We start from the raw sequence: 13,290 nt of genomic DNA, 5'->3' as shown, positions 1-13,290 counted from the left end.
CATGTTAGAACTGTGAGGGAAGCAGGTGGAGGGGAAGCTGATGGAGTAAACAGAGGATGGGGAGCCAGCAAGGCAGGGAAATGGAGGGGAAGCTGTAGGAAAAATGAGGGTTAAAAAAAAAAAACAAACTGAACTGCATTGTCCACCATCCAGTACCATCCGCTACTGTTTTACTTGATTTATTCATGATAGCTTTGGAGGTTTGAAATGGACATTGTATTCCAATTTGATTCCTTTGGTATTTGATTTGTGCCCCAACAATTAGCGCTCCAGGATTCATGGCATGCCCTAATTTACCTTGGCTAGGAAGTTGGCACCTATTTGATTTGACATAAGGTTTATGGGTCGTTATCCATTCTTATAGTTAGCATATCATACTTTGATCCTATAAAACCGAGTTGAATAGATGGGAAAATGCATACTTCAGTTGATGTTTCAGTGCTAATTTTTTTGTTTTTTCCCTTTTTCCTGACTATAAATGCCATCATCACCGAATAATGCTTCCACCATGTTGTTAGATGTAGCCATACCAGTTCCAGGTATGGCATACCTAGATTGGGCATCATACAAGGTACTGCAGCACATCAACTAATATCTAGCATTGGGGTAATTTTGGCGATGACAGTTTAACAATGTGGCCTTGTCATGGTGTCACCTGATATATAATTATTGCCAACAATATCTGATGAAGTTGTCCTCCTTTTCCCATGGGCGTTTTATTTTTTTTACCTTTTTACTTGAATATTGGAACTTTGATATTTGCTGTATTTTTGTATCCCTAACTTCTTAAACTTCTGCTGTAAAACTTTTTAGTGTTGGATGGCAGCATCTTTGCAAAAGCACAAGATCAACCACAAGGAATCACTTGCTCTTGCAAAGAGGTATTTAAACTTTGAGTGCAAAGAGCAAGAGGTGGAGCTAGTTTACGCAAAATTAAAGTTTCTAAAAGATTTTTTTTCTCATCCATCTGGTGTGTCAGAAAATACTGTTCAACCAAATTCTCTAATGATTGAGACATTTTTTCCAAAACATGACATTCATAAAGGCATCATACATGAAGAAATTTCAGGAAGATCATCATCTGATCATCATGTAATGGAGAAATGCGAGATAAGAGTGTGTGAGTCATCTGTTCCAGAAAACAACACTGCTAAAGATTTCATGCATGAAGTTAATTTGAAGAAGACACTATCTGATGATGAAGTTCTGGAAGAAGGCGAAATCAGAGAGAGTCTATCATCAATGCCTAGCAAATATGCTGTTATATACATCATGCATGATGATAGTTCAGAGACTGCATCATATGGTGATGAGAAAATGAAAGAAGGTGAAATAAGGAAGGATCTGACATCTATGCAAGCACAAAATGTTTTCAGATGTGTTGTACATGAAGACAGTTCAAAAATTGTACCTTTTGATCATGAAGGAATAGGAGAAGCTAGTATTAGAATGGGTCAGTTATCTGTTCCTGTAAATGATGACATTAAGGACAACATGTGTAAAACTGGTCCAAAACTAACATCAATGGATGGTGAACTGGAGAAAGATGAGATCAGAAAGAGTCCTGTCGGTCATACGCCCTCTGAGCAACAAAATTTGGTGAATAGATTCAGTCAGTCATCTGTGCCTGGAAATGATGATCATAAAGATTGCATGCATGAAACTAGTCCAAAATTAACATTGTTGGATGACGAACTAGAGGAAGGTGAGTTAGGAAAGAGTCCTGTTGCACATATGCCTTGTGTACAACTAAATTTGGTGCAGCAGGAGCAGAATTCTATCCTTGAAACTCCTTTAGTAAAGACTCACCAGCAAATTAAGTCATTGAAGGATGAGCTCTTGAAGAAACAAATGGATCTGATTGATAGAATTTGTTCAAGAAGGTTAGATGAACTCCTTTTAAGGCAAAATATAGAGCTGCTAGAATTCAAAATTATGAGAGATGAGCAAAAGATGGAATTGATTAAAATTCATAATTTGGAGTTGGATCAGATTCATGGTATGCATACTGGTCCTGTGGTCCGAGAGCATAAAATTAAATTACTAGAGCAGGATCTTGCAAAAAGAATGAATGAATTCAATCAGCATATGAAGTGCCAGCATAGAAGATTTGTACGCATGCAGATAAAGGCTAGGAATAAGGAGAAGCAGATTAGGGATCGCTGGTTGGAAGAAGCTAAAGCTGGTGTACTTGAAACATGTTTTGATAAGCTTCCTTTGTCAGTTACTGGATTTAAGCTGGAGAAATTCAAGCATGAACGTCATAGATATGAGAGTTCAGTGGACAATAAAGCAGCAGCTAGTTCTTCAGATCTCACGAGGGGACCAGTCGAACATTTTGAACCAAGTAATCAGCCTGATTCTATGTCCAACTGCACAAATATAGTAGAATCTCATGAACCAAGTAGACCATCTTCTAATATTTCACCAATAATCCAGTATGTAAGTGCAGACAATATGCCTCTGAAATCCGCAAATCCAGCTTCTCATTCCAATGAAATGAATGCTATTTGTGATGAATTTGATGGAGGTGAGACCTATTTTTCAGTTTTACTAACTGTTGACAGCAAAAAATGTGGAGGTGTGAGTTCTAAATGTGTTTGCTTGACAGGTCCTCGGCAAGGTCAGTCAGAGTCCTGTTTCTTTTCACATGCATCAGAATGTTCTGGATGTGATGCTTCTGCATCATGGAATCAGGTAACCTCCCCAACACTTATCAAATCTTAATCAGATTTGTCTGATGTTAGTGCATTTTATTTTTGGTGGTTGGACTGCCTCCATTAGATGACATTTGTTTGAGCTAATGGCAAGTTCAAAAAAAGCTGCTTAAGCTAATCTAAATGTCTTTCAAGCTGTTTAGTTAGAAAACAAAAGTGAATGTATAAACAAAACATAATTTTAGGTGTTTGGAAAAAATTGTTTGTGGGGTTAGTACTTGCTCTTCTACCCATCCAAACTTCTCATTATATATCAAAAACTTTAAGCAGTCATTTCGAGCTGAAATAGTCTTTCTGATTACATATTTAATCAACAAAACGAAGGAGCTGACCTTTTCTATTTTTAAGAAGAGGCACTGCTCGGTTAGCAGTGAAGATTGAATTTACTAACAAGCTGATACAGAACTATTTATACAGAAGTTATTCCGAAGCAAAACATACATTTTTAAGCTTGTCAAGAAATCTGATTCGAACTTTCAGTTGTGGCTTCTGGAAAATCACCTGATTTACTGGGCTTATTATCAGGGATAAATAGTCCATGCCAAGGTTCATGGTACTAGTGCATATCGCCCTATACAAGGCGTACTGGACTGTACTGGTACTGAACCAATTCCTGGTACACCTGGTATGCCAAATTTCTTTATTGGGCATCTTGATATTTTACCAATATGGTACTGGTACAGAGTCTGTTACCAAGATTGTGAACCTTGGTCTGCATTGTTAAGTATAAACGTGAAAGCTCTGTACAGGTGATTTAACTATCCACTGGAGCATAAACATGATACCAAGCTAGCTGTTAACTAGCCTAATGGAGTATGGTTATGCTTTATCTGCCAATATTGTGCCTTAAAGGATGTTGATATTCAGTTTTCAGCCCACTGCATTTATGTCCAGTCATAAAGGGCAACCAACACATGGAGATTTATCAGCTGTTTTTTCATTCAAGCAGGACTTCTGTATGGTTTTTAAATTTATCTTTTATAACAGAAATTTGCACATGAATATGCTTGGTTGAAATGGATGTTTTTTATTCATTTTGGATTCTTGGAATTTCAGTCACAAATTTTGCAGGAGTTTAGACCTTGAGAAAATCTTTCCAAGACTCAAGTAAGATATGTTACCTTGATTTTTATGAAAGAACACTTGGGTGGCTGTTGTTAGTTTGACAGTCTACTTCTCGCAGTATTGTAATACAGTTCAAAAAAAATATATCATATTTATTATTTAAATATCCTGTTGCCTTTTGCTTATACATTACTTCTCAAATTGTCATGTACTACATTTTGTACTTGAACTGGGTAAAAGTAATTCAATATGTTATGTTCTTATGGATAATTCCTGATAAAGTTTCTTTTATATCCGGGTTTGACAAAATTCATTTCTAGAAAACATGTTTGTCATTTGAATTACAAATGCTCTACAAAACTGATTAGAATTATGGTTTGGTTGGCTTAGTTGGACAATATACCTCACTGTTATGGTCATTGTCTGTTTCACAGTATTTATGATGTGAAAGCTTAGCACAACATGATGATGGCCATCTTAGTTTGGTTTCTCATCATAGTTATGCCTGACCAGGTACCTTCCATTGGTAAACAGGAAAAGTCTGCTGTGTCTAGAGTGGGAGGTGACCGATGCTCTAGTACTCTAAGTAATGCTTTTCCTGCATCATGTTCAGTTGATGCAGGAGTGCAAGAAGTTGACTTGAGCATTCATAATTTAACAGTCTCAGATCTGGGGCTGCCTCCATCTGTTGGCTTGCCTGGCACTCCGGCACCTCTAGGAAGTGATCAAGAGCTGTGCAATCATGTATATTGTTCTTCTGAACTAACAGAATCCTCAGCACAACAGTCAGTTCTAGGCACAGCTGCACAGCCAGGGCAATCTAACCATAAATTCTCTCAACCTTTGCCTCCGTCTATTGGCTTGACTTCAGGCATGCGTGGTCATACAAATACACCTGCAACTGTGGGAAGTGACCAGAAACCTTGCAATCAAATACATTGTTCTGCTCAACTTACCGAAAGATCTTTGCAACAGCCAGTTGTAGCTGCAGCTGCACAGCTGGGGCAATCTAGAAAACAATTCTCACAACCATTTGTCCACCTGTCACCGCCCATTACTGATATTCCTTCCACAAGAACTCCCTATCCCAGTAACACTGATGTTCAACCGGAGGCAGGCAGTAATTTTCCATTAAATTGTGCAATGCTACCATCCATGCCTCAACAAGATCCTTATTCCAACCCACTCCACGATGAGCTGATGAGATTACATGGGTTTAAAGATTCATTTTCCCAGTGGCATGAAGAAATGGTTATTGCTTAATATATTTTCTTCTAGTTATTCTTTGGTTCTTCATTTTATCAGATACTGCTCCAGCTGTATTGTGATTGTGTCTCTGTTTTTTGTTGGACAGAAACTTCAACTTAGGTTGGAGTGTGACAGAGAGTTTGATAAACTTAGAAGAAAATATGATGCACTAATTCAAGATGCAGAGATAAAATTGGCAGATAGCAGACCAAGACTTGACATAATTTATAAAAAAATTCAAAGGCATCAAAAATTAGTGGAGGGGTTTCAGGAGACATTGAATGAAATCATTGAAGGAGCTGCAAATGCCTATAAAGGTATGAACTCATGACCAGAATTTCATTCTATCTATCTTGTTTAATTGATAGTGGCAAGTTAAATCTGCCAGCTAGTTTTCTTTTATGTTCTAAGCTACAAATTAGCTCTATAGTGGATAAAAGATGCATAGATGTCTATTTTGTAATATCATGCATTTTCGTAGGTAAAGATGTTATCTGAAAAATATAATAAAAAATTCTCTTCTCATATAGGTGCACTTCTTTTCATTATCACATACAAATATGTATATGTTAATCACATGATTTCATTTTGGCAGATCAGATCTGTATCAGGTTTAATATTTAGTATGTTTAAGTAGTTGTAGAGATTCACATGTAAATGTTAAAGGGAAAAGGTACAGAGATGACCTACTAGCATATGTTAAGATGATAAATGGATTCTAATAAACAAATGTAAAAATGTGGTTGCTTACTGTTTTTACAAAAAGATGAGCATATGATCTAGCAAATATAGATGTATATTTTCATGAGAGACATGAACATTTCATTACTTTCAAGAGTAGATCAGATTTTTTAAAGATATATTTTTTTTCTTATTAAGAAGAAAAAATGACATGGAAATATCGCATGGTGATACCAAGGGCAAAGTGACCACATAGCATAGGCTGGTATATTTAGAATGCATATAGTAGGAGCAAGAAGACACGAGCTTAAACGGCTGGAAGTGAAAGATAAGATGCTTAAATGTAGAAGGGAAAGATGTAGCTTTCTTCTGTAGTATCCCAATCTACACGTCAAAAACTTAATTACATGTATATATGATATGGATGCAAAAATTTAAAAATGAATTATTTTAATGAGGCACTAAGAGTAATTTAGTGGGAGCCCAGTCAAATCCCAAGCGATTGTCCCATGGACCATCCCGTAACCCCTCCTTGCCCAGCTGGATCGCCCAGCTTGCCCAGCTGTTTCTTGGCTGGGCGGTCCAGCTGGCAACATAGCAACAAGAAGAAAAAAAAAAGGGAAGGAAAGACCCCGGCCACTGTGATTGCCAGTGCCCTACCTTGTTCTTTCCATTTTTTGTTGGATTTCCTCTATTGGCGAGCCACCAAATTGGAAAGGCAAGTGCAAGGAGATCGCTGGTCAGCCGGCCTTCTCCTCCCGAGACCATGACCACAATCTCCTCCTCTATCTCCCACCGTGCCTCAGATTGCATCATTGAAGATTGAGTTCCTCATCATCACACTGGATCTTTGTCGGAACCGAGGTGAGAAGCCCTGATCTCCTCCCTTATTCTTCCCTTTGCTTGATCCTCCTTCGTGGTCCAAATCCAACAATGGATCACAGGAGAATAGCCTCAAAATCCCTCCCCTGCTCCTCTTCCTCAGCCTTGCCACCTCCTTTGGAGGTTGTTTCCCCATTGTCAGGCTCCCCTGATCAGTGCCCTCGCTGGGCTCTTGTGATCGGCACCCTCATTGAGTAGGACCACCACCGGGCCATCATGCCCTTCCTGTTATTCCCATGTTCTAGTGAAGAGAGGGCTCATGCCCCCTGTTTTGCTAGAAAGAAAGAGGGACAGAGCGAGAATAAAAAAAAAGGTAAAAAAAGAGAGGGATAAAATTGAAAAATAATAAATAGATAAAATAAAATAAAATAAGAGATCCCATCCTTGGGTTGAACCTTTTTCTCTCCACCTGACTTGTAGATTTCACTTGATGGTCTTGTTCTTCCCTATGTACTTGTCAAGTGGACCCTGATTGGGGGTCCTGGATCGGTGTTGCGAAAGCCACTTGGATCAGTCTTTCTCATCTCTTTCCCCTGATTTGGATGTGAAGCCTGATCAAGTCCTTTTGGGCCCCTAGACCTTCTTATTTAGTATTTAGAATTTTAAGTAGTTAAATATAAGTTAATTTATCTTCTTAAATAGTTTTGGACACGAACTTTGCTAATTTTTGAATTACTAGTGAATTTTAATGAAGAATAAAAATGTAAAGTATAATTGGCTCTGTATTTTCTTAAAAATTGAGGTTCAAGCATATGATTGTGAAATGATTAATGTTTTTATAACATTGCCTTATAGATACTTATGAAAAAGTATATTTTGCTACGAAGATGATATATAGAGGGTCTAATTAAGAATTATGAACTTTTCTAAAAATAGTTTATTTACTATGAATAATTTTCATGATGGCTTTGGAAGACTATTTATGGATTATGAACTCTATAAACCTATTTAGTATCTTATTCATTAACGATTTAAGAAAATATAAAAATATGACTTAAGAAAATATGATTAAGAAATAAGATTTCAGGTTCTTAGATAGCTCTGGACCCTCACAGCGGGTATAATAGTTGGCATATAGCCCTTGCTAGTGAATATAATAGTTTGCATATAGCCTTGCTAGTGGATACAATAGTTGGCATACAGCCCCACCAGCGGGTATAATAGTTGGCATATAGTCCCACTAGTGGGTATAATAGTTGGTAGACTAAGATGTCCAGTTGAATATGGCTGTCATAGGTATAAGATGACTTTAGTATTTAGTCCAAGAGTATTGTTTTTATGCTATGATATGGCTATTTATGAAATTTGCATGATTGATGCATATGCAATAGCATGATTGATTTTATGATATGTTTTATTATGCGGTTATTATGAAATGCTTCAAATACATGGCTAAAGCCAGGGATGCTGTAGCTTTTGATCAAAAAGCAGTTTTTGGCAAAAGTTGCATTTTGATGTCAAAAGTTGTTTCAAGATAAAATAGTTTTTTTGCTAGAAAACTATTTGGCCGTTAAGATCCAAAAACTATTCTGAAGCTATAGAAGTGGTTTGCTGTGTGTTTGGTGGGCAAATCCAAAAGCTGATTTTGAATGATAAAATGACCAGGAAGGACAAATGCCTAAAATGTTTCAAAATTTAACATAACCAAAAAATATTGAAAATTTAATAGATGCATACGTACTTTACAGTTGCATATAACACCACTCATCTTTATGCATGGTTACTTGCTAAGTTGGGAAGCTTATCAATTTCTTTGTTCTTTTCAGATAAATAAGGTTGCTAGAGTGGGGAGGGATAAATCAAGTGGAGGTCGAGATACTAAGCTCCAAACATAATAGCGGGCTAATAGTAAATTTAGTTTATAAATATGAAATTATGAGTTTTGTAGCTTTGAATATTTACATGCTGGATCTAGATGCTCCGTATGCGCACCCCTTTGTTTAATTAATTGGAAAAAAAAACTTTTGGACCACTTTTATCATTGTATAAATTTTATACGGATTTTCTATTGTGGGCGACACCATATGTTTGCATAGTGGTAATATCATGTTCCGGATTTTGGGCATGACAAATTTAGTGTCATTTTAGGTGAAATGCCTTTTAGTTTTATGACTTTTCTTACCGGGCTTTTTGGTTTTAGCAATGTTTCAGTAAAACTAAATTTATGGTATCTTAAGATTCAAGAAATACCTTAGCATTCAAATGTTGAAATTTTGGCCCCATCCTGTCCGCCTTTTGGAAAGTGAACTGAATATGAGAAATCAACATAGTTCTCAAATAATTTGAAGTTGAAGTTGCCTCTTTGAATCTAGTGATTATGGAGTATTACTAGTGGGAAAGTAGCTTGCATTTTGTTTGTTATTTAAAGATATAGTTTCATGTAAGTTTGTTTTAATCAAGAATTATGGGTTACAATGCGAAACCATCCATAGAAAATAATGAAAATATTAAATGGTAGAAATGTTGGGCATTTATAGACATAGTTGTTACGTACAAAATTGCAGAATGACCCATGGAATTTTTAATGAGCAATAATTTGTTAGCAAGGGTACCGAAACAAATATTTAGAAAATGAAGATAGTAATGGAAAACCAATATAGTGTTATATTAAGCAATAGAGGCTATTTGTTTTGCTTGAGCAAATGATAAAAGAGATATAAAATAAAGAGGACTCTACACATGTTACTTTGTGACTTGGATGGTATGATAGGATATCAAGTTAGATGCTCTGGTAGGTGATAAGAAGGGTCTGCATAAATGGTATACTAAATCACCATGCAGCAATGGCAAGCATTAGAAGAAGTTGTGGCAACAAAGTGAATCTCCTATTACAATGGGCTTACACCAACATTTAGCACTAAGGTATATTCTTCTCACTGGTCATGGATGAACTTTAGAACTAAGTTGAGTGGTTGAAGTGGGCAACTGTGAGGGATGTTTTGTGACTCATGCATTTATTGGTGATCTAGTGGAAATATTTATGAAGGATAATGAGATCCATGATGTTATATGATCCAAAATATTGGTAAATAGAGCGCCTAAGAAAAAAAAAGCTAAATAGGATGCAATGAGCTATATAGCAGTGTATCTGACTATATCGAAGTACAAAGGATGTAATGACAAATTTGTACATTTAAAACATAGAAGCTAGATCAAATACTGACAAGGCAGAGGATAATGGTCTCAGATGCTATAAGCATATGGATGAATCAAAGGACTCGTGAACAAAAGAACTTATAGACTCACTCTTTTCTATCTCTAAGCTTATTGTCTATGAAACATGGATATGAATTTGGATATAGATACGACAAGAAACAAATAGTTGATGCTTGATACAACAAATTTTGAAAAAGTAGGATGCAACATGGATATGATAAGACATGGATGGATATGTATTTTTACATGCCCATACTTTATATGGTAGCATCGACTTCCACAAACTCATCAGTCTTATTTCAAATCCAGACTCAATCATGGATTCAAAAATAATAGAGTAGGATACTATGACCCGTATTGTACCACTCCAATATGACACTAGCATCAATATGGGTGTCGGGGCACCAAACAGCTGCATATGTATTGGTCTAGACCATGATTTTCTGTATCATGCCGAACCAGCTGATAGATCCCGTACCGTACCGGACTGATGGGGAATCGATACGGTTTGACCGGCGAAACTGGTATACCGGAGGAGAGGGAAAGAGAGGGAAAGTGAGAAAGAGAGAGAGAGGAGGAGAGGGAGGGAATCCCTAGCTGTCGGAGGCCGACGCTGCAGTCACCAAAGGGCTTCCGTGGCCCGGTTATCACCTGATAGGACTTTTACGAGAGCGAGAAAGAGAGAGCGAGCTTAGGGGGGTGACGTACCGGATGGACGGTGCCTCCGTCACGAGGTTCCCAGTGGATGGCGAGCCCACGCCGACGGGCCTGAGGGTGGTCGAGCGGGAGGAGGGCCTCCGCATCTCCGCCCCCTTCTTTTTCGAAATAGGGGTTCGCCCCTGTTTTGATTTTTTTTTTGATTTTAATATATGAAGTCGGCAACTCAGTTGCTATCTTCATGTTTTTTTTAAAAAAAAATAGGTGGAGTCGGCAATCGGATTGCTGGGCTTCATTTTTTTGAATTTTTTTTAAAAAACTTATTAAACAGTGAAGCTGACAAATGGTTTGCCGGTTTCACTTAAGTTTCTGTTTTTTAAAAAAATCCATGAAACAGGGACGTCATTCATGTTTCATGCCTGCGGTGCCGTGCGCATGGATTGTGCCGTCCGACGGCCACGGCGGCCAGCCAGAGGCCGTCCGGCGGCACCTCCAACTCCTTTCCCTCCCTCTTCTTTCTTCCTCCCTCTCTTTATTTCTCTTTTTCTTCTCCCGGTTCGCTTCCTTTGCCTTCGTCGGTTCACATCGGTCCAGTATAATATGGAGCCATACTGGACCGTATCGCCGGCCAGTCGATACGGCTGCTGGTACCGATTCCGAAACTCTTGATCTACACTGATGTACTAGCCATATTGGTCTATACTGATGCGTACCGACTGTATAGGTGATGCATACCGGCCATATCAACGTATGCTGATGTGAACTGATCTGCATTGATGTATACCAGTTGTACTGGTCTGTACTGCTGCATACCAGCTGTAATGGCCTACACTGATGGTCTATACTATTGCGATGGCTTTTTCAATTATTTGGAAGCTGTCGGTTTCCATACGCATCGTCGGTACCAGCACTATATCTTTCCAATGGAAAAAGGGTACTGGGTTTGATATTGGTATTTAAAACCTTGGTGCTCCAACCTATACTTCATACTAAAATATCAATGTCGCATACTCCAAAATTTATTGTTCATCATTCAAAAAACATTCATTGCAAAGAAAGCTATGAAGACAAAGCCTTTCCCTCACATTCCTAGAGGTTTCGAGGAAGTATCTTGAGTGTATTTGATAAGTATCCCAAGTGATTTTTTTGTAAAAAATGCAACGCTCAATGTCCATTATTGAACGTGTATCCTAGAAATATCCGATGAGTATCAGTATTTGGTGTATTCAATATGGACATGGCATGCTATTTCATAAATCAGTGCTTCCTAGCTTTATGTGGAACGAACATGCCTATATGTTTATTTTGCAGTCCATGAAATGTGCCTTGAATGGACTTCAGATATTCTCTAATAATTTAATGCCTTTAGGAAATAACTCAAATTACTTAGGCAATATTGAAATGCGAAGGATTCCACTGGAATATTGCACATCTCTAATATTGTTATTCTCTTAATTTGATTCTTTACTAGAGAAAACCATTTATTGTTTTCATATATATCCTAGTTCTTGAATGTGGTTTATTCACAAATGACTTGCATAGACATTTTATGTAACCATATGGAATTATGAGCGTATTTTCAGAAAAAAGAAATCCGAACTCTTTGTAGCGTCAAATTATTTTTTTTAGGTAAAAGTTCTCTCGACTTCCTAGTTTGGAAATTGCATTATTTGATAATGTAGCAGAACTCAGTTTGAACCAAATAAAACTTGTTTCTATTGTTATTTATGTTGCTTCCTAGCTTGCTTACCATACCTCTTGCTTCTGTTGCAATCTTCTTAATACATGCTGCAGTGCATTGAATTAGGCAGAATACAATAACTGTGCTGATTGGGTCCTCTCTCTGACAAGTCTTTGTATATGCTAATGTAGACTTTTCCTTTACCAGATGCATGTTCAAGTACTATGCAGCAGTCTATGCAGGTGGCACGGCCACAGTTTGCCCAGGGGCCAGTTGAAGCCTCAGCTTCTAGAAGAGCTCCAGCCGAATCTAACTCGCCTCCATCCTCAACTCCATTACCTCTTTCCTCATCAAGGCTCAGGCCGCCAGCCTCTACAGCTGCTTCTGTTCCACCAGTTCAGGAAATGCAAAAGACCACCACAATCTTCTCAAATAATCCAGTCAGGCCTCACTTCAGCTTGGTGCTCCCCACCCATGGAGACCACCAATTTGGAAGCGTAATGCGCGCACCTGCTCCCCATCTCCGTGCCTCTAGACCTCCCATTTCTTCATCAAATCGTCATCTGGAAAGCAAAAGACCAATGAATCAGTAATGAACTTTCAATATGGGTACTTCCCCTACCTCTTGTCAGCAGGTTTGACCTATTAGTGGTACTCATCAGTTTGAATCCCTGGGTGCGTTGTGCTCTTACCATGTTACCTCTTCCTCTCCTGTGGTTTTTTCTTTGGGTGTTGCAGGCTCCTGCCAGTGAAACCTGAACAGTTAAATGGAAGTTGGCCTGGCACTAAACAGATGGCTGGCATCCCAATTGCACTAGCTGGCATCCTGTGTCTTCCTGTTTTGTTTTCTAACCAATAATGTACAAATTTAGGATTGCGAGTTTTGTTTCTGGTACCAGTGAGGTCCAACTCTTCAAAATGGAATGGGATTTCTTCTTGAGTTAAAAGACACTGTACATATGAAAATTATGAAATGTATAGCATAAGCCAAATTCAGCCAGGAACGTGGTGTCACCTACCATATAAGTTCATTTTATACCGTGTCAGGAAGTTCTTGAGTTAGAGATGAGGATTAGTTTGACTAAACATTTTAGGGAAGCATGCAACCTCAAAATTACCATAAAAAACAATCCCATTTGACCTTGGTTTAGTGGCTGTTACTGTGCTCCTGGTTGAACAAGTGATTTGATACTTAGGCTGGGG

General features: G+C 38.0%; 1 protein-coding gene across 1 annotated transcript in view; it reads left to right on the top strand.

The window, feature by feature from the left end:
* The window catches only part of LOC105051204 (uncharacterized), a 75,499-nt gene extending 62,412 nt beyond the window's left edge, over positions 1-13,087 (top strand). The window contains 6 exon segments of the mRNA XM_073243477.1: positions 814-2,530; positions 2,612-2,697; positions 4,296-5,033; positions 5,137-5,347; positions 12,295-12,696; positions 12,826-13,087. Of these exon segments, the coding sequence (XP_073099578.1) occupies positions 814-2,530; positions 2,612-2,697; positions 4,296-5,033; positions 5,137-5,347; positions 12,295-12,680 (3,138 nt within the window). The 3' untranslated portion in view covers positions 12,681-12,696; positions 12,826-13,087.
* The last annotated feature ends 203 nt before the right edge of the window (positions 13,088-13,290 follow it).

This window comes from Elaeis guineensis, chromosome 9 (assembly GCF_000442705.2).
Source record: "Elaeis guineensis isolate ETL-2024a chromosome 9, EG11, whole genome shotgun sequence".
In the NCBI taxonomy this organism is placed as follows: domain Eukaryota; kingdom Viridiplantae; phylum Streptophyta; class Magnoliopsida; order Arecales; family Arecaceae; genus Elaeis; species Elaeis guineensis.
This window is presented reverse-complemented; position numbering and strand designations above follow the sequence as displayed.